Below are 22,313 nucleotides of genomic sequence, written 5' to 3' on the forward strand. Positions count from 1 at the left end.
GAGTTCTAATAAATGCAATTTCAACTATTTCTGAAGTGCTTATTTTATAAAGAACACCGCTTTTTCTTTTATCGGGAAACGCAGCCCAGGTATGATGCGTAATGGAGATTCCAAAGCGCTCTTCTTTGGTCAGAACCAAGGAGAGCGATCACGGATAGGTCCGTCCTGGCTCTATATGCACCGAAACTTTTTAACAATGCAACAAAATATTTAAAGAGCATCAAGCTATTAAAATCTATATTATGTATAGCCTACGTACAGATAATATAGCAGTATATTAGTCAGTAACTTTTATTAGGTTAAACAGTGATTGGATAACGTTTTTAATTTAAGGCCCACCCACAATTGGTCTGGCCCATCCAAACCTGAAATCCTGGCGCTGTGCCATATATATATATATATATATATATATATATATATATATATATATATATATATATATATATATTAGGTTTTGGATAGACAAATGCTTATCAATAATACTCTTATGGCTAAAATGTTTACAGTGTTCAGTGGCTAAAATATCAATATGACCAAATGTTACTAAAATATGACAAAAATGTCAACAGTTTTCATTGACTAAAACTACAATAAAAAGCCCAGTAAACAAAACAAAACACAATTACAGATGTATTTGCGAGTGTCACACCATATGACATATCTTCACAGAGATATAAAGAGACTGTTAGCAAAGTGGGATTTCAGAAAATGATCCACTCACTGGACAAGAGGTACCAGCGATAAGTAGAACTTTTTAGAAAGAGGATTTGGAAATACCAGTTGGTCATTTAAAAAAAAAACAAAAAAACAACAGTTTTAGTGGTTTGAGTGAACCACACTTTTATATCCAGTTTCCTTTTCAAAAGAGTTTATAGAAAGTACATGTTACATCCTGATTAAATGTCTCTGTTTGTTTGGATAATCTTATTTTCATGAAAATTTTTATGTTCTTATTTATTGTTCCATTTTATTTAGGTGTAATATTGAGAAAATAACAAGTAATGCAAAGATGTTATTTAATTTTGTAAAAATATTTTAACTTGAAAACCTGTGCATTTATAGTTGTTGTTGCTAGTTTGTATGTTTGAGTTGAGAAATACACATTTCAGCATTATCAGTAATCTATTTGTGCATTTTCCTTGATAACCAAGCACAGTGTCGATGGCGGCGCGGTAGCACGCAGCGGCCACTCCGGATCCACAATGGTGCTATTTTTGTTAAAAAAGCCCGACTTTTGCAACACATGGACATCGGAGCAACCGGTGTTCGTGTCTACCATCGCCAGACACTACTGAAATATAAGACTCATGCAAAAACCAAGCTGCATGATGACCTGCAGGAGGCGCTACGCGTACTCGGCTTGCTGCGGAGACCAGGCCTCCAGCCCTCGGCGTCGCCTGATGCCCGAGGCCGGGGGAGAGGACGTCGTAGCGGTGTGCGAGAGCGAGCGCGGAAAGAGGGCGGGGTCCATGCTAGGCTAAAAACAAACCCTAGCCGACCGGCTCTCCCGTCTATCCTGCTCTCAAATGTTTGCTCCCTGGACAATAAACTGGACTATATCCGACTCCAGCAGGCTACGCAGCGTGAGTTTAGAGACTGCTGCGTCTTTGTTTTCACGGAGACGTGGCTCAGCGACAGAGTTCCGGATGCCGCCATTCAGCTAGACGGGCTCGCCTCGTTTCGTGCCGACAGAAATACAGCTCTCTGCGGTAAGACTCGCGGTGGTGGCTTGTGTGTTTACATCAACACGGAATGGTGCAAGAACTCTATGCTAGTCTCTAGTTACTGTTCATCGCTGTTGGAGCTTGTGACTGTTAGATGCAGACCTTTTTATCTACCACGGGAATTCACCACTGTTTGCATAACCGAGTTTACATTCCCCAGCGCTAACGCTAAGGAAGCGCTCTGTGAACTGTATGGGGCTATGAACGAACTGCAGAACGCTCACCCCGACGGACTGTTTATTGTTGCCGGAGATTTCAACCATGCAAATCTCAAGACAGTGCTCCCTAAATTCCATCAGTATGTGGACTTTGCAACGAGAGGGGCGAACACGCTTGATCTTGTTTACACAAACATCCCAGGCGCGTACCGGGCGGAGCCCCGCCCCCACCTCGGCTACTCAGACCACATCTCTGTTATGCTAATTCCAGCATACAGACCGCTCATCAGACGCACAAAACTGCTTCAGAAGCAGGTGAAAACCTGGCCAGCAGGAGCCATCTCTGCTCTTCAGGACTGTTTTGAGTGTACTGACTGGCACATGTTCAGGGAGGCTGCAACATATGGCAATTCTACCAACTTGGAGGAATACATAGCGTCAGTGACCAGCTACATCAGCAAGTGCATTGATGATGTCACTTTCTCCAAGACCATCACCACACGCTCCAACCAGAAGCCGTGGATGACTGCGGAGGTGCGCACACTGCTGAGGTCCCGAGACTCCGCCATCAGAGCAGGCGATAAGGCAGCCCTAAGAACAGCTAGGGCCAAACTGTCACGGGCAATCAGAGAGGCAAAGCGCGCACACGCCCAGAGAATCCACAGTCACTTCCAGGACAGCGGTGACACGCGGCGCATGTGGCAGGGCATCCAGGCCATCACCAACTACAGGACAACATCAGTTGCCTGTGACAAAGATGCCTCTCTTCCAGATGCGCTGAACGACTTCTACGCTCGGGTTGAAGTGCAGAACGACGTGATGGCGAGGAAGTCCACCCCTCCTCCCAACGACCAGGTGCTCTGTCTTACCACGGCAGATGTGAGGAAAACTCTACGTAGAGTCAACCCACGGAAGGCTGCTGGACCAGACAACATTCCTGGCAGAGTGCTCAGAGGATGTGCAGACCAGCTAGCAGATGTTCTTACCGACATCTTCAACATCTCTCTGAGCAGCGCCGTTGTTCCAACGTGCTTCAAGGCCACCACCATCATCCCCATGCCAAAGAAGTCTTCAGTGTCCTGCCTCAACGACTACCGTCCCGTCACACTTACACCCATCATCATGAAGTGCTTCGAGAGGCTCGTCATGAGGCAGATTAAGACCCAGCTGCCCCCTCACTAGACCCACTGCAGTTTGCGTGATCGTTCAAACCGTTCAACGGACGATGCCATCACCACAACCCTCCATCTGGCCCTCACCCACCTAGACAATAATGACTCATACGTTCGAATGCTGTTCATAGATTTCAGCTCAGCATTCAACACAATCATTCCCCAGCACCTGATTGGAAAGCTGAACCTGCTGGGCCTGGACACCTCCCTCTGCAACTGGATCCTGGACTTCCTGACTGGGAGACCTCAGTCAGTCCGGATCGGGAACAGCATCTCCACCACCACCACACTGAGCACTGGGGCCCCCAGGGCTGTGTGCTCAGTCCACTGCTGTTCACTCAGCTGACTCACGACTGTGCAGCAATGCACAGCTCGAATCACATCATCAAGTTCGCCGATGACACGACCGTGGTGGGTCTCATCAGCAAGAACGACGAGTCAGCATACAGAGAGGAGGTGCAGCGGCTGACGAACTGGTGTAGAGCCAACAACCTGTCCCTGAATGTCGACAAAACAAAAGAGATGGTTGTTGACTTTAGGAGAGCACAAGGTGAACACACTCCGCTGAACATCGACGGCTCCTCTGTGGAGATCGTCAAAAGCACCAGATTCCTTGGTGTTCACTTGGCGGAGAACCTCACCTGGTCCCTCAACACCAGCTCTATCACCAAGAAAGCCCAACAGCGTCTCTACTTTCTTCGAAGGCTGAGGAAAGCACATCTCCCAACCCCCATCCTCACTACATTCTATAGAGGGACTATTGAGAGCATCCTGAGCAGCTGCATCACTGCCTGGTTTGGGACTTGCACCGTTTCGGACCGCAAAGCCCTGCAGAGGATAGTGAGGACAGCTGAGAAGATCATTGGGGTCTCTCTTCCCTCCATCAAAGACATTTACAAAAAACACTGTATCCACAAAGCAACCAGCATTGTGGACGACCCCACACACCCCTCACACAAACTCTTTACCCTCCTCCCGTCTGGCAAGAGGTACAGAAGCATTCGGGCCCTCACGGCCAGACTGTGTAACAGCTTCTTCCCCAAGCCATCAGACTCCTCAATACTCAGAGACTGGTTTGACACACACGTGTCCTGAGTTGCACTTTAATTACTGTCACTTTATAACTGTCTGCTACCTCAATAACTGCTATGTGCATAGAACATTATCTCATAGTATGTTATGTTTACATTTTTAGAAACTGTCATCTTTTTGCACTACTGAGTACTGGTCGGCGCTGCACTGTCTATTGTCCTGTTCATTGTCAGAAATTTGTTGTACTGTCCTGTACTTTTTGCACATGTTTGCACGTGCACTTTATATAGGTATATGTAGGTTTTTTTATATAGGTATTTTATTTCGTTGTGTTGTCTCATGTGGTCCTGTGTTGGTCCTTTGTTGTTTTTATATAGCACCATGGTCCTGGAGGAACGTTGTCTCATTTTGCTGTGTACTGTACTAACTGTATATGGTTGAAACGACAATAAAAACCACTTGACTTGACTTGAAGTTGACTCATGTTACCAATTGTTTAATTATATCGCAATCGCATATCGCAATATTAGCCTCAATAATCACAATATGACATTTTCCCCAAATTGTGCAGCCCTACTACATACTGTAATTCCTATATTAAAGGTGCACTCTGTGAATGTTTTTTCTTTCTTTCTTTTTTTCTAATTGCTAAACTTTAAAGAAAGATAAATTAATAATATTTTTTTGAAAATATGTTTACTTCAGATTTGTTTAGAAACTTGTAATGGCCAAACATATTTGGAATTACTCAAATGTCCAACTAAAGTAGGCCTAAATCTGGAGCATTTTAAATATAACATGAAATTCATGTGTATCAAGCACAGAACAGTTCTGAGACCGCTGAAACACCATGTATTCAGACTTATGTTTGTTCCGAGTACATGTGTAAAACACTTCAAAATAGAGCTGCACATATACGATACTCATAAACGGTTGCATGTTGCAGGTGCATATTTCACAGCGTGCTCAAAAGTGAAACAATGATTGGTCAATAGCGAACTTCTAAAGTGAGCTTGATAGGTCAGGTGAGGTGAAAATGCAAATAAGCTCATTTTTCAAAAAGCCCTAAAATATTTACATAAATAATTTTCTTTATTGCCATAACACCACTTTTCGTATGATTATCAAAACAATAACAAATTGAAATGATCTCTTTAAGACAAACGTGTTCATGTGTTCTGTTCACTGCTTCTGTACGCCACAAACTCTGTATTAGCTCTCTTACCTTCAGCTGTTTATTGAAAAAATTACTGATGTTTAAACATCAAGGAGCTTTCATATGACTCGCGTCAGCGCTAATAAATACATTAAAGTCTATGGAGTGAAGCGTTAGATTAGGCCCTGGCTCAAAATGTACACCAAAGTTTTTCCACACATTTGTGCCTCACAAATGTTGTCTATGAGAGTACAAAGCAACAATAAATATTTAAAAACTGTCCAAATTTATTGAATGTCTCAATTTCTTATAATATTTTTTTGTTTCTGAGCATTGTGAGGATGTAGGTATTGAACTAACTCATTTAAATTCACCACGTGTTGGTGTTCGCATGATACGAGCGCAAAGCGATCGTCAAGCAACAGCAACATCTCCTCATCACTGACCCTCAACACTGGAGCCCCGCAGGGCTGTGTTCTCAGCCCACTCCTGTATTCACTATACACACGACTGTGTGGCAACACATAGCTCCAATGCCATCATTAAGTTTGCTGACGATACGACGGTGGTAGGTCTGATCACTGACAATGATGAAACAGCCTACAGAGAGGAGGTGCACACTCTGACACGCTGGTGTCAGGAACACAACCTCTCCCTCAACATCAGCAAAACCAAGGAGCTTGTAGTGGACTTCAGGAAGAAAGACGGAGAACACAGCCCCATCACCATCAATGGAGCACCGGTAGAGAGAGTCAGCAGTTTCAAGTTCCTCTGTGTCCACATTACTGAGGAACTCACATGGTCCGTCCACACTGAGGCCGTTGTGAAGAAGGCTCACCAGCGCCTCTTCTTCCTGAGACGGCTGAGGCAGTTTGGAATGAACCACCACATCCTCACACGGTTCTACACTAGTACTGTAGAGAGCATCCTGACTGGCTGCATCACCGCCTGGTACAGCAATAGCACCGCCCACAACGGCAAAGCCCTGCAAAGGGTGGTGCGAACTGCCAGAAACATCATCGGAGGTGAGCTTCCCTCCCTCCAGGACATATATACCAGGCGGTGTGTGAAAAAAGCTTGGAGGATCATCAGAGACTCCAGCCACCCGAGTCATGTCTGTTCCCACTGCTAACATCAGGCAGGCAGTATCGCAGCATCAGGACCCGCACCAGCCGACTACATGACAGCTTCTTCCCCCAAGCAGTCAGACTGTTGAACACTTGATCTATCAGGATCAATAATTATAACTGCACTTTATTAATCTATAATCTCACACTGTCAACATATTCTCCTCAATACAACTACTTTATGAAATATATATATATATATATATATATATATATATATATATATATATATTTTCATAAATTAGTTGTGTTCTTATTGTATTGTATATTGTGTATTCTATATTGTGTGTATTGTTTACTGTACATTGTATGTATGTGTACATTTTGATATGTAAATTGTGTTGTGTAAGTATGTTTGTTTGTTGTAAATTGGTATATGTCTCGTCACTGTTATGACTGCTATGTTGCTCGGAACTGCACACAAGAATTTCACCTACTGTTGCACTTGTGTACATGGTAGTGTGACAGTAAAGTGATTTGATTTGATTTGAAACTTCTGCACATGCGAAGAGCGTCAGTTGTTGCATTCTGAAAGAGCAGAGAAAGTGAGAATGGCACCAAAGTCTGTAATTCGTGTTTTTGCTTTGAGATATCTAAAAAATAGTCTAAAGCATAGATATTATTATAATTTTTTTCGATTAACACTTTTTATTGACTCTAGCAAATGAAACGGAAAAACAAAACATACAGTGCATCTGGAAAGTATTAACAGCGCTTCACTTTTTCCACATTTTGTTAAGTTACAGCCTTATTCCAAAATGGATTAAATTAATTATTTTCCTCAAAATTCTACAAAAAATACCCCATAATGACAACATGAAAGTAGTTTGTTTGAAATCTTTGCAAATTTATTAAAAATGAAAAACAAAACAAAAAAAAATCACATGTACATAAGTATTCACAGCCTTTGCTCAATACTTTGTTGAAGCACCTTTGGCACCAATTACAGCCTCAAGTCTTTTTGAGTATGATGCTACAAGCTTGGCACACCTATTTTTGGGCAGTTTCTCACATTCTTCTTTGCAGGACATCTCAAGCTCCATCAGGTTGGATGGGGAGTGTCGGTGCACAGCCATTTTCAGATCTCTCCAGAGATGTTCAATCGGGTTCAAGTCTGGGCTCTGGCTGGGCCACTCAAGGACATTCACAGAGTTGTCTCGTAGCCACTCCTTTGTTATCTTGGCTGTGTGCTTAGGGTCGTTGTCCTGTTGGAAGATGAACCTTCACCCAGTCTGAGGTCCAGAGAGCTCTGGAGCAGGTTTTCATCAAGGATGTCTCTGTACATTGCTGCATTCATCTTTCCCTCGATCCTGACTAGTCTCCCAGTTCCTGCCGCTGAAAAACATCCCCACAGCATGATGCTGCCACCACCATGCTTCACTGTAGGGATGGTATTGGCCAGGTGATGAGCGGTGCCTGGTTTCCTCAAGACATGATGCTATTTAGGCCAAAGAGTTCAATCTTTGTTTCATCAGACCAGAGAATTTTGTTTCTCATGGTTTCCTGTGCTCATTGGGACCTTCAATGCTGCAGAAATGTTTCTGTACCCTTCCCCAGATCTGTGCCTTGATACAATCCTGTCTCGAAGGTCTACAGAAAATTCCTTGGACCTCATGGCTTGGTTTGCACTGTGGGACCTTATATAGACAGGTGTGTGCCTTTCCAAATCATGTCCAATCAACTGAATTTACCACAGGTGGACTCCAATCAAGTTGTAGAAACATCTCAAGGTTGATCAGTGGAAACAGGATGCACATGAGCTCAATTTTGAGTTTCATGGCAAAGGCTGTGAATACTTATGTACATGTGATTTTTCTTTTCTTTTCTTCTTTTTTTCTTTTTAATAAATTTGCAAAGATTTCAAACATACTTCTTTCACATTGTCATTATGGGGTATTGTTTGTAGAATTTTGAGGAAAATAATTAATTTAATCCATTTTGGAATAAGGCTGTAACATAACAAAATGTGGAAAAAGTGAAGCGCTGTGAATACTTTCCAGATGCACCCCCATTGTGATTGCCTTCTAGGCTGTATTGTTTGTGTGTATGTAGAGCGTGTGTTTTGTCTTTATTTCTCTCTTAATCGCTCTCAGGTGATCTGATTGTTAATGTGCAGTGCCGGCACGCAGTGTGTGTGTTCTTATGTAAATCGACTATTTCGTGGCACTTTTCTGCCATGGGGGTTCGTGAGCTGTGCCATCTTGGTCACCGGTGCTCTCGCGCAAATTCCCGGAGTGGATTTTCCCACAATTAATTTTTATCTACACAGTGTTGATATGGCAACAAGTAAACAAATTAAGTTTCATCTTACCAACGTGTGTGTGGAAACGTTTAAACCACGTGTGACTAACCCCATGTTAGTTTGTGCCCCGCACTCCCCTTGTTACGATCCCTGGTTGTCTGCCCCGTGTTTTCTGTGTCACCGTCACCATGTTTCCCGGTCTTCATGTTTCACTATGTCATTGTTCGCACCTGTTTTTCATTCTTGTTTAATAAAGCCTGCACGTAGATCCTCACTCCCTGTCTGCCTCCTCCTACACACGTTACAGAATGATGAAGACCGTGAAGACGGTGACACGGAAAACACGGGGCAGACAACCAGGGATCGTAACACCCCTAGGGTACGAATCTGAAAATGGCAATATATGCTGAACACTTGTATGCTGAAAGTAAGTGTTCATAAATGTTTTTACCAATGTAAAAATGTCACTTATATACAGTAGCTATATGCAATATACAGAATATGACAAAAATGACAATTTTCATATATGTATCATGTTTTTCTTTTAACACTTGTGGAATTTAAATGTGTACATAAATGCTCACATATATGAACACTAATTGTATTTGTTCACAGTGGCGATTGCTCGGGGCCAGTAATGCCTTCTCTGCTGGCATAACATGCCTAATAACCCCCTAACCTTAAAGACAATGTAATAATGGCAACAGGCCTGATTTTTGAATCCTCATTTGTGTTTTTATCTTAGTCTTTTTTTAAACTTTTGCATTCTCCGAGGCAGAAAATTATAATACAGCAATAATTAAGGATCTTTCAATGCCCACAGCTTTCACTTAAATGTATGCTATTTTTGTGTGCGTTTTTTCTTTTTTTGGGGGTTGCTAACTGCATATTTAGTTATTATGCATTAAAATATTTACATGTAATTGCATTTAAAATGTAATTAGCACAATTAAAGGGGTATATACTGATGATTTGTGAGTTTTCACTGCAAAACAACCCCAAAAAACGAATTGCATTGCAAAATTTGAGAAATGCAGCAACAAATTCAGCCATTTTGTAATCTCAGCTAGCCAAATTACATGGCCAGTTCCTAACTACACAGTAATTTGATGACCAAACTTTAGTTGTGGCAATGTAACTGATTATGTTGCAACAACCGGAAAAGTTAAATTCCTGTATTCGTTGGTACGTAACTTTGTAACGGTGCCAGTCCGTCATGATGACGTTGTGGCAACATTGAAGAACAATAGTTGTTTGTCGGTTACCGGTTGGTAATCTTTGCTTTTAATGATTATTCTATAGGCGGACACTAGGTCTCGGCGATATGGCCAAAATTGTTATCAAGATAATCTTTTTTCATATTGTTCGATATCGATATTTATCACGATATAAGTTTACACATTGCACTTTCTTTTTTTATTTCAAAGTTAACGGAAGAAAAGAAGAAAAAAATAATTCTAAACCGTCAAAATAGTCTCTACAAAACTGCACAGGGGGGTCCAGAGACGGCCAAAGCAGTCGGGGCTGCAGGATCTTTTACCAATTTTACAGTCTTTTACCGTTTATCAATTGAAAATGAATGTTAAAAGATAATTTGTTTGTTCTGAAGCATAGTGACAGCAGTCCAGTATTTGTTGGAATATTTCTACATTAAAATGAAATATTTTTATATTTCTATAGATTCAGATACCAAAGTATGGGGCATAGAAGCCCTTGTGACTGTGGAATGATGCTGAATGTGGGTTCAGGGGTGTCCCGAGAGAAAATTTAGAGAACTTTTTTTTTTTTAATGTAAAAAACATTTGTATATATTCATTAAAGTGAGAGACTAGTCTACCAACTAGTAATTTTAGTCTTTCCTTATCCATTCTAGACATCTAATTAATTTTCACAAAATTAGAACAGAAATCGATTTGTTTATTCGATTTGTTTATTATTAAAGGCTCGTAACATGCCAGTTAATAAAGATACATTTAGAAGGGAAAAACGTTATGGTCTAATAGGTGCTTTGAAACCATGTTAACTCATACGGCGCTTCATGTCTACACACATGCAGGTAAAAGAGGCAACGCGTGCGGAGCGGCATAAATTATGCATATTTGGTGCTAGAGAACAATATTCAAGATTACAGCACAGAAAGATCAGAGCTGTTGTCCACATCACTGTTGTTCTGTCACGCTCTTTACTAGAGACGATGAGAGAGCACGACCTTTGTCATGAAGTCTTGCGGTGCGGATGGAATCAATCCGGTGTCCGACGTAACCTAATTGTTAGCAAGGCAGCTAACATTAGCAAGTTCATCCAGTCTGACCCTACGTTACCACTGGCGCGTTGTGAGCGAAGCTGAGAGCGTTTTCAATTCATTCCTATGAAAGCCGAGCGTCATGTTCGTAAGGTGGATCATAGGATTGGCAGCAGTGCAGAGCAAGCTCTCTCCTAGCGCTGTGAGCGCCTTTGAGCGGATTTTGTCTGCCCCGGTGGAAACGCAGCCTGAGAAAGCCGAACTGCTTGTGTTTTAGCGGCACACAGTAAATATCGATTCCTCAAAAGCTTATTGTGGATTTTCTTTATCGTGATATATATCGATATCGTTTTATCGGCCAGCGTTAATGCGGCGGGGTCTGAGATCGCCGGCCGCAAGCGGGGAGGGGCTCGTTGCCGACCGCCTGTAGCGGGAGAACCACTGCCAGGGGTGGGGGAGACCCCTTCTGTTCCCCGAGAACGCGTCGGGGCGTTCCGTCCACCAGGGGCTGGAGGACTGCCTCCGATCCACCCGGGGAGGCACAGCTGTCGTCCGTTAGAGGGTGGAGGAGTGGCCGAGGACCAAGCTACGGCGTATCGGAGAACTGGCGACTAAGTGTTTTTTTTTTTTTTTCCTCTCTCTCTCACTGCCCCTCCACGTTGACCTTTTCCCTCTCTTTTAAATTTTTGCAACGAATGCTGTATTCTTTTTAGCACTTATTGCATTTATTTGATTACAAGACACAGAAACAATATTGTGAACAACAACATTTCTTTCCTGACAAAAAATAGTGGGGAGATAGGGAACAGTGTTTTGTGTCTCTCCAATCAAGCCTTTTTTGGAGCAGACCCGGGAAACGCTGGCTCTGCTTTCCGCTTCAAAGGGTTGTGCCCGTCAGGAGTGCTTTTGCTGCACGTGCTGATACGCAGGTGTCGTGAGGCAGCAGGTATGGGGCTTTTAGTTGGGTGCTGGCTCGAAACAGAGCGAGGGCAAACCAGCTGTGATATACTCCGTTTGGGCATAAAGTGTCCTCAATAGCCTGTGACTGCTGCTGAATCGCGACATAATGCTCCGCAAACTTATTCATAGAGCCTCCAAAAAGGCCGGCTGGAGACGTTTGTCGTCATGGTTTGGAAGGATGTACACGTTACTCGCTAGGCAGAGGTGAGCCGCTACCGCCTCCTCCACGGGGTAATTGGGCATAACTGTTTTCTATCCCTTGATCCATATTAAAGAGGATTGCGTCACTGTGCAAGTGCGCCATATAAGGTCGAGTGCCAGGACTTGATTAGTTCGTTATGAACTTCAGGGAAGAATTTTGCAGGATGCTGCCATTTGACGGCTATTCGTTTGTAGATGAGTGGAAAGCGATTGAAAATACATTATAAATGTATAATATTGATAAATGATAAATATTTATTAGGAATGTTATGACAGCAGAGAAGGCTTTGCTGGCACTTAGAAATCGCCACTGGCCATATACGAACAAATATATTCATATATTTGAGCATTTATGTACACATTTAAATTCCACAAGTGTTTAAAAAACAAGATACATTTAAAAAAAAATTTTTTGACATTGTCATATTCTGTGTATTGCATATATTTAATGTATATTATTGACATTTTTATATCAGTAAAAACATTTAGAGACACTTTCAGCATATATTGCCAATTTCAGATTCATAACCAAGACGAGCGCAGGGCACAAACTACAGCTGCTTTCACACTGCAAGCTACTTTTTTACTGCATGTCGACAGTGGTTGGCGTTTAGATCGCTAGTGGTGTGTATGGAGAGTCTAAACAGCACTGTTTCTTTACAATAAATATTATTATTAAATATTAGGATCACGTGAGCTCTACCATCTTCTCTCATATTGGCTGTTGCTCCCAAAAGTCGCTCATCATTTGCATAAAGTTAAACAATTCTCAACTTTGTGTCGTCGCCGTCGCTCATGTTGCCTGGAAGTCGCCATTCACATGTGGTTACCACTGAGGTTACCACTATTCAGGGGGAGAAAACATAGAGTGGAGGCCGTGGTTAATTCCCGCCTCACCTATCCGCTGATTCTTACATGAGGATGAAAGAAATTAGGATAAGTGGCTAGACCCACTTATCGAGCTTCCACAGGGTTTTCCCCATTTGAGCTGCTAGATGGGCATCAGCCACACAGCGTGCTCAATGTCATATGGAAAACTTGGGAGGAGGGATCTTTAAATAGTAAAAGCAAAGGTACGTTCAGTTCAGTACGTTCTTGATCTTAGATCAAAACTCCACACTTTGGATCAGTAAACACAAGGGAAATTGCTCCAAGCTCAGGAACGTCAAAGCCAGTTGTATGACGGGGGCACTCGACTATGGGAATTTGCACCGGGAGATAAAATGCTTGTATTGCTACCCACATCAAGCTCTAAATTACTCGCCAGGGTCCTTTTGAGGTCACACAGCGAGTTGGAGAATTCAATTTATAAGGTTAAGCGAATGGATAGGGACAGGGCACGTCAAGTTTACCACCTCAATCTTCTAAAATCTTGGAGGTAGGTGGTCCCTGTGGCCTTGGTATCAATCAAACATAATCAGTTCACCCTTGTACCGTGTGGAGAACATCTCTCACCGTCGAAGCTCACAGACGTAGCCAAGTTGCAAGCGGAATTTGCAGACGTGTTCTTGCCTCTCCCCAGTTGCACGAACCTCGCCTCTCCCTAGTTGCACGTACCTCGTAGAGCACCACATCGAGACTACCCCAGGGGTGGTGATTGTAGCCACAAAAAAGTTAGTTCAGGAAGAATTAGAGGCAATGCTTGAAATGGCCGTAATAGAAGAATAACACCGCAATTGGGCCGCTAAATGGGTAATGAAAAAACAACACATTTTCTTTTCTAATTTGTAGATTTGTTCTTGCAATGCCACAACAAATTACAGTGATGCAAACTCATGAGGGGTGAAAAAGGTAAGACCATCACTGGTCCACAAAATGTTTTTCTAAAAGCACCAATTCCAGCTATTTCAATGATTCAAGTTTACAATTGTGCAGCATTAGCTGCAAAATAAAGCGTATTTTGGTGAGGCTTGTTTCTGTTTCACAAATTTGTTGAATTTTATTAGCTGATTAGTTCAGTTCTTCTGGAAATTTGCAGAAAGCATCACAGAGGGGTGATTTTACAAATTTGCCACTAAAAAATGTGGGAGGTGTGCACAATAAACATTGAAAACTTATATTTGGAAGAGAGAAAAAAAGCTTGCAGTTGCTTTGATAGCTGAAAGTAATAAAAGGACTTGTTTATGTGTTTTCTTGGTGAATTTAAATTAGTTCAATATCTGGAGTTTCTGATATTCATAAATGATAAGGTAATATTTAACTAAAATAAATTATGCAACATTCAATGTCTCTTCACAAATTTGGACAGTTTTTAAATATTCCTTGTTGCTTAGTACTCTCAAAGACATTGTTGGTGAAGCACAAACGTGTGAAAAACACTTTAGTGTGAAGTCACTTCATAGACTTCAATGTATTCTGCAGTGCTGACACGAGTCATGTGATGACCCTTAACTCATATAAATTTCAGTCACTTTTGCACATTAATCATTGCTCTTCGCAATCACAAAAGTGACCGATTATGGTTTCAAAAGGCGAATTTCTCTGAAAGGGGAGGAGTTTGGATCCCTGAAATTATATTTATTTTTCATGCATTCATTTATTTTATGGAATTTTATAATTTTCCACGGCACACCTGACAATCTCTCACGCGGCACAGTGGTTGGGAAACACTGCCCTACACATTGACAGCTATGCAGATATACAGTAAATGCCCTACTGTTGTCATTATGACTGCAAACCATTCCAGCATAAAGGAATAGTTCACCCAAAAATGAAAATTCTCTTATCACTCACTGTTGTGCCATCCCAGATGTATATGACTTTCTTTCTTCTGAATAACACAAAGATTTTTTTATATATATATATATATATATATATATATTTATATAAATATATCAGCTCTGTAGGTCCATATGGATGTGGGTTGTATGGATTAATTTTATGCTGCCTTTATTTGCTTTTTGGAGCTTAATTGTTTCAAATTTTGAACCCTGATGACATGCATTGTATGGACCTGCAGAGTTGAGATATTCTTCTAAAAATCTTTGGTGATTTTCCATTGAAGAATAGTGACTTTGATAGTCCGTTGGTGAAGCCATGTCTAAAGGTGAAGTTATGAATCATCTTAAAACAGGCATCCAATCACAACAGACTTCTGTAAATGGGCAACATATCTGGCGTTCATTTAGAAGGGAATCAATTTATTGTCAGTCAGTTTGCTGATGACACTACTCTTTAAAAATAAATAAATAAATAAAAAATGAACCGCAAATACCCATATCACTTCAGTTTATTAAGATTTTCTAAAGCTTAATTTCTCAAAATGTGAGTTATTGGCGATCCATGATTATCCTAATAGAACACTGTATAATATCCCAGTTAAAAACAATGTAAAATATTTAGGTATCTGGATATCCAAGTCAGTGGATCATTTAGAAAAAAAATATTTTGATAAAAATTGAGAAATGTAAATTAATTATGAATACTTGGCTGCAGAGTTATTCAGAAGAATTCTATTGATGAAAGTAGAGAGTCTTTCTAGATTAATTTATCCGTGTTACTCACTAGCAGCTTCTGCTAAAAAGATTAAATAAATAAATGTAATTTTTATTTTATATGGAAAAGGAAAAGTCATTATATACGTAAAAGTGATATGGTTAAAGATTATGAAGACGGAGGTCTTAAGACGATTGACTTTGACATTATGAATGGGGCTATCTGCTTACCTAAAGTGTATGATAAAATTATTAAAAGTATCCCATTGTTGATGATTAAATTAGTTAAACAATTAAAATATTCAGTGGTAAAGCCTAAATTGCATGATCTCATGATAGAAAATGTAAACTTTGCAGATAAAAAATGCTAAAAACAGATTTTTGAGAGATAGTTTTCCAGGTCCTGTAAAGAGATCTTACTTTTTTCATCATTTGGAGAAGAAAAACTGAGCGAAATTAAACCAATTTCTTTTCATTTCCTGTTGCCCCTTAATGTGAAGAGGTGCACTTTAAAATTATGAATTATATTTATCCAACTAAATCATTTTTAAGAATAAGATTTAATGTTGGGGACTCAAATCTGTGTCAAATATACAAGTCAGAGATAGAAACAGCTGAACACTTGTATTTAGAGACATTGAGTGGGAAGAAAAATCCCAAAGCAAAATATGTGTATTCTTTGTTGAAGGAAAAGGTTTTTATGTAAAAAAATCCTACTCCCCTACTTTATTTTTGTTTATTTTACAAAAAACAAGTAAATAAGTAATTTATTGTTATTTATGTTGTGGAGAATGTGATGTGCAAATTGAGTTATAATATCAGTCTTTGTTTGTTTGTTGATGTTCATACAAGAATAAATAAATAAATAAAACAGACTTCCGGAAAAGTTTAAGTAACTAATGACATTTTAGTTTACAATCAAAAGAGCAAAGCCCACCCCACGACTGCCAAAAATAAAAGTGTTTGAGCGAGCAAAAGCAACGGATGAGATTAGATAGAGCGGGAGACTTTGGGGAATTGTCTGCATGCGAGATCTGTATTGCACGCGCAGGAGATGTCATGCGCATGCGGGATCTTCCCGTTTCCTCTTGTGGCAATGAACTACTGCGCGCAAGTGTCAATAATGCGTGCGAGGGTTTAAAACGAGCATGCAAGTTTTTCCTTTTTCCTCGCGTGGCTTAGAGTCCTGCATTTCAGCCCGAGCCCGACGGGCCCCGACTTATTTATGCTCATAGGGACGGGCTTTGGGCCAATTTTCACGTCATAGTTCACACGCGGGCTGGGCATCGGGCCTGTTTAATGATCCTCCTTTTTATATTTTAGACACAGTCTGCTTACATACACACATGCACACAGGTTTCCCACAGACCCACAATTCACCTCATGTGCAATTGAGAACATAAAGAGAAAAATCGCCAATGGCGAACTTAAAACTGAGAAAAACACAAGAGGAAAGGCAGACTTCTGGGCAGTTTTTTTAAGTAGTGACAACCTTAAATGACGAGCCCACTGGTTATGCACAATGCACAACTTGCAAGGCTGTGCTAAGCTACAATAGTAAGAAGACGGGATCATCTCATTTACAAAGACATTTTGAGTGTGGAGGATGTAGCGGACCAACCAGCAACAGCAAACAAATGAGTGTGAGTGATTTCCTGTCCAAACCAACTCCCTCTACGGTGAAATCACTAATCACAGCTAAATGCGTGAATTTCTGTTGTATGGACATCCGGCCATTTGAAACATTAGCATGGAATAGTTTCATCCAGTTAGCACGAGAGCTAATAAATGTAGGCGCAGCTCACGTCTGTCTGTCAGCTACAAGTTTACTCCCTGACCCCACCACAATCTCTCGAATGTGCAAAGAAATGGCGACTGCTAAGAGAGGGGACGTGGTTGAAGAGATCATGGGGGTTATGTCGTTGATAAATGTGGGCATGACAACTGACACGTGGACAGATGATCACCGTAAGATAAGCTACATGTCACACAATTGTCACACAACAATATGACATGAAGAGCAGGATACGCACCACAACAAGCTTCCTAAACGAAGCCACAACAGGAGACTGAGACAATTGTTGTTGCAGCAACAATTAGTCTCAGTCCTTGGCTTTGATGCATCAGTGATGAATAATGTTGTCTGGGTAACCAATCAGGGGGCTAATTTTGTTGCCGCTCTCTGCCCATACCGGCCCCTGGACTGTCAAGATCACTTGTACAACACTGTCCTCCGGCATGCCTTGAACCCAGATTGCAGAAACATTCCCAGAATTAGCAGAGACTCTGCAGGCCACCAAGGCTTTAGTCCGATATTTAAAGCAGTCAGGTCTGACAAGCCGGTTGTCAAAAACTGTCAAACAGATGGCAGAAACCAAATTCAGCAGCGTATTTCTCATCCTGGAGTCAATTGAGTTGGTCTATGCTGAGTTACAGGAGATACTTCAGAGCCGTGTTTTTTTTTTTTCTAAATTAACTTAGTAAAGAAACGAATAGAAATATAACTATTTTGCCATTTAAAACAAAACTGACGCTTTGTTCTTTTTCTTCACGCTTATTATTGCACGTTATTATTTATTGCACATAAATTCTTTGAACTGTTCCTCTGCACTTGGGTCTCTTTGTCTCCTTGTGACATCTTTATAATGACACAGCAAGCTGCATATCTAAAGTAACTAGCTGTCCACACTTTGAAAATATCTTATAAAATGTTATGTCAGTATTTTCAAAGCTCATTTTTTAAAAGTATTATTTATTTTATTTTGTATTATTGTGGTCGGAGAAATGTGCTGGGAAACACATACATCTTAATAACAATGTGAAAAGTAAAAGAGATTTGGCTCTGTACTTCATACTGATATGCAGGAGAAATGGACTTGCAATCATTATTGTAGGATTCACTTTTGGTAGGATTATGACTAACCAGATGAACAATATTCGTTTTCAGTACCGCCGCTTCCTACATGTATACTATGCAGTATGCGTTGGGTACCAACTCACTGGGGGGGCACCAGAAAGTCCACCGACTGCCCTTACTTGATCGTTATGTTATTCAAGGACCCAAACGCATTTGCGGAAAACACAGGCGATTGCGTCGCGCTCATATCATACGAATGCATGGGAAGTGCATCGCATAGCAATAGGTGTGAAAAGCATGAAATTATTTAGGAATAAAGGGAATCTCTGCACTGCGTACAGAAATGCAGGAGAAATTAATTGATTTTACTCATGTGAAGCATTTGTCCTGATGGGAGGAGGTAAAGTCATGTTATAGTGTGGAGATTTTAGGAAGCGCTTGCTTCCTGTTATCGGGGCTGTGAGGCGAGCTTGAATGCTGAGAGCAGGCGAGACACGTTGCAGAATGATTATGAATGAGTTGGGACGCAGCGCATTATCCGCCTCTTGCTGAGCCGAATTCGGCTTGTGTCTGTTTGGATGGAGTAATGGTCAGAGTGAGTGCTGCGTGGCAGCGAGCTCACATTAAAATGACTGCGTTGGTTTGAAAGAAGTTGTCATTAGAGTATCGGTCGATTGGAAGGGGTTCTCCCTTTGCATGATAGCCTTTGTGTTCAGAATGGAATAAATATGCTCAGAAGGGCACTTTGGGGGGAGAAACAATCACGTTAGAAGATGACGAATAATCACTGGATAGAGCATGCCCTAAATGAGCTGTGCGGCTAGGAAATGAGGTTGACGGGTATAACCTGTGCTGAAGAACCAGATTAAAAAGTTTGGGGGTTGAAATGCTGGTTGGATTGAATTGTTAATCTTTGTTGCTCTCACTTTCAAATTAAACTGCCTCTGCGCACTACTTTCTGGGTAGAAAGTTTAGCTGTTTCACATGTATAAAGAGCCGGAGCAGCCAGTTTGCAGAAGCAAATTCACACTATAAACTGCTTTTTTACTTAGAAAGAAAGAGTAAAAATAACACTTAACGTGGTAGCCGGCAATCATGCAAAAACAAATTAGCTGTTCTGATTATGGCGAATACATTGCAGCGATGTTGCATCAGAACGATGATCAGACTACCTGGGTCTGTATGTGGGCATACAAGCTAGAACCGCTACTTGTTGTCACAGGAAACACGTAAGCAGCGGCTTATATGCTCCAACTCGCGGACTGTGATTTGTCAGATTCAAATGAACATGCACCTCACTAACCTCTTTTAATTAACTCCTTAACACACTCAATAGTCTTTCCTGTGGATGCAACAGAATAGCAGTAATATTTTGGAGGTTATAAATGTATATTCTAAATCATATTCTCTAATTTTTAGACAGCATACGTGTGTGTATCAGTATTAAGATGGGAGTTTGGAGTGTGTGCTGCATTTTGCTCTTCAGCTGTCAGCTGAAGTTCTCCTGTGCTCACAATGACTTCTTCACATCCATCGGTATGTCACCTCTTTTTGCAATTAAATGTATATACACTTAATGCCACTGAAACAGAAGCCTTTAAACCTATGTGTTAATACAAATTTACAGGTGTTAACAGTACAAATCAGTCTCTGCTCTGGCGCTGGTTTAACCTGTGTTGTGTTTTTGCAGGTCACATGACGGATCTGCTGTTCACAGAGAAAGATCTTGTGACATCACTGAAAGATTACATCAGAGCAGAGGAGAGGAAACTGGAGCAGGTCAAACAGTGAGTGATATTTTAATATAGAATATAATATCACATTTGAGGTGTAAACACTAATCCATCCTGTATGCATCATGGCAGCTGTGCAGCACCTCCCCGAGCAGTTTAAAAGGAAATAACCGTCCAATCTAAAAATTAAAAAAGTGGATATATACATAAACACAAGGACTTCACGGATCTTCTACAGTGTGTCTGAAATCAACATTCAGGGACTTATGAGAAGTACAAACATCTGCATCTCAGGTTAATAATCCACTATAATAACGGATAGGGGTGTAACGATATAACGTGTAACGATATATCGCGATGCATAAATGTTACAATATGTATCGTAGAGAATAGTTTTACTATATCACATCCATTTTATCCTATTGGTTGAGCTACCAACACGCGACCTACTCCCGCACCTGTGTCAAACATGCATTGACTGCATTCACAGAAATCGCTTGAACTGAGCAGTAGTAGGGCAAAATAAGTTCGGCTGAAATTGAAATTGGGGATGCCCTATCCACTTAAGTCTGACGTCTGGCAGCATTTTGGTTTTCCAGTCACTCGACAGGAGGAAGGTAAAAACAAACAGACAAAAACATGAACTGTGTGTAAATACTGTAAAAAAACCTCTGTAATGTACAGCATCAAACACAACAAATATTATGTGTCATTTAAAACGGCACCACAACGACAAACTGCTGCAACTGGGTGCGAAAAAGAGAGTGAAAGAAGGCCAAACATCTATACAACGTAGTTTTGATTCAACGTGGTCTCAGTCAAGTGCAAAGCTCAAGAAATAACCAGGTGCAATCTGAGTTTTTATCGCAAAAGGCATGAGACCAGTCTCTGTTGTGAACATTGTTGGATTTCGCGAATTGGTTAAGGTACTGGAGCCCAGATACCATATTCCGTCACGCCCACATTTCAGTCAGGAGGTAATTCCAGCCCTGTACAACGAAGCTAAAGCAAATGTGACAGATTGTCTGAAAAAGGCAGAGATTGTGGTGATAAAAACTGACAGGTGGACATGTTATCACGTTACACCCCTAATAACAGACAATTCTGCTCAATTCTGCTGCTTGCATTTGTGCTTAAATTTCAGCTGCCGTGAGTATTTGCTTGTGATATACAGTAATGCTACTGGAATATCGCAATGATTTCAATGTGCTTTTAATTCGGCCTTTAAGTTTCCTAAAGAATGTGTTATTTCACAAAATGTACAATCCTTTCTTGTTTTTTGACTTGTGGGAAGGAGAGCGTTAAGATAGAGATGTTGTATTAGAATCTCTTATTTAAACATCAGCATAAAAAATTATGTTAGATTTGGTAAGAATCTGTCACGATCCTGACACTCTTGAGTTTTTATTTGGTGTCGGGTTCCAGTCATCTGTCTTCTGTTTTTGTTTTGGTCTTTGTAGCTTAGGGCCGTAACTGCAATATACATTGACGGGACAAGTCCCCTCCAATAATCAGATATGGCCAGATTGCCCCCCCAATAATTGATATCCTTGTTTCTGTTCTGATGCAGTATCATATGCATCGCCATCTAGTTGTCATTAAGTTGTTGCAAGAATAATATAAAGGTTTAAAAAAAAGTTTCATTTTTACTGCACTCAGTAGTCTAATGTTAATGTCATTTGAGATAGCCAAACAAATCGATGAAGGCAGGACTCAAGTTTAAGACGCTAATTGGAAAACTCGTGAATTATCCTAGCACCGCGCATCAACAAAGCAGTTCAGGTTAAGAGTGTTTGTGTAATGTAAGATATACTAAAGATATACTTTACAGTACTAAGGAAACTAAGAGTTCACCAAGATGGCGTAATGTGCAAGACCAGTGTATAGTCCCTGTTTGTCATCTTACTTATTGTATCCACTTTATTTATTGTATCCACTTTTAATACAAACACAACGGATCTTCTTTGGGAACTTATTTTACCTCACTGGGAACCTATTCATATATTTGTTATATATGCCTAGCCGGCATATGACCCCGTACAATCTCCGGCCAGCCAGCCTGTGTGTGTACTTTTATTTTAGTGCCTTTGGACTTACACTTTACACTTCATCACCAGGAACATTCATCGCTAAATCAAGCTATTATTATCAACTAACCGCATTGTTAACGGAGCTAACAACATCACTGACTACGACACGGCATTGAGTTCGACATACCTTCCGCCTGGCCGGCGGGGTGGTCTACCCCGGGGGATTCCCCTGCTGGTGTTCCGGT

The 22,313-nt window shown here is 40.9% G+C and overlaps 1 protein-coding gene across 3 annotated transcripts in view; it reads left to right on the forward strand.

Moving 5' to 3' along the window:
- Positions 1-22,313, forward strand: part of p4ha1a (prolyl 4-hydroxylase, alpha polypeptide I a) — a 130,949-nt gene that overhangs the window by 21,782 nt on the left and 86,854 nt on the right. For all 3 annotated transcript variants that reach the window (XM_052113074.1, XM_052113072.1, XM_052113073.1), the window contains exons 2-3: positions 19,725-19,841; positions 19,996-20,092. In XM_052113074.1, coding sequence (XP_051969034.1) covers positions 19,754-19,841; positions 19,996-20,092 — 185 coding nt within the window. In that variant the 5' untranslated portion in view covers positions 19,725-19,753. The remainder of the gene's footprint in view (positions 1-19,724; positions 19,842-19,995; positions 20,093-22,313) is intronic.

Source organism: Xyrauchen texanus, chromosome 40 (assembly GCF_025860055.1).
Source record: "Xyrauchen texanus isolate HMW12.3.18 chromosome 40, RBS_HiC_50CHRs, whole genome shotgun sequence".
NCBI classification, from domain to species: domain Eukaryota; kingdom Metazoa; phylum Chordata; class Actinopteri; order Cypriniformes; family Catostomidae; genus Xyrauchen; species Xyrauchen texanus.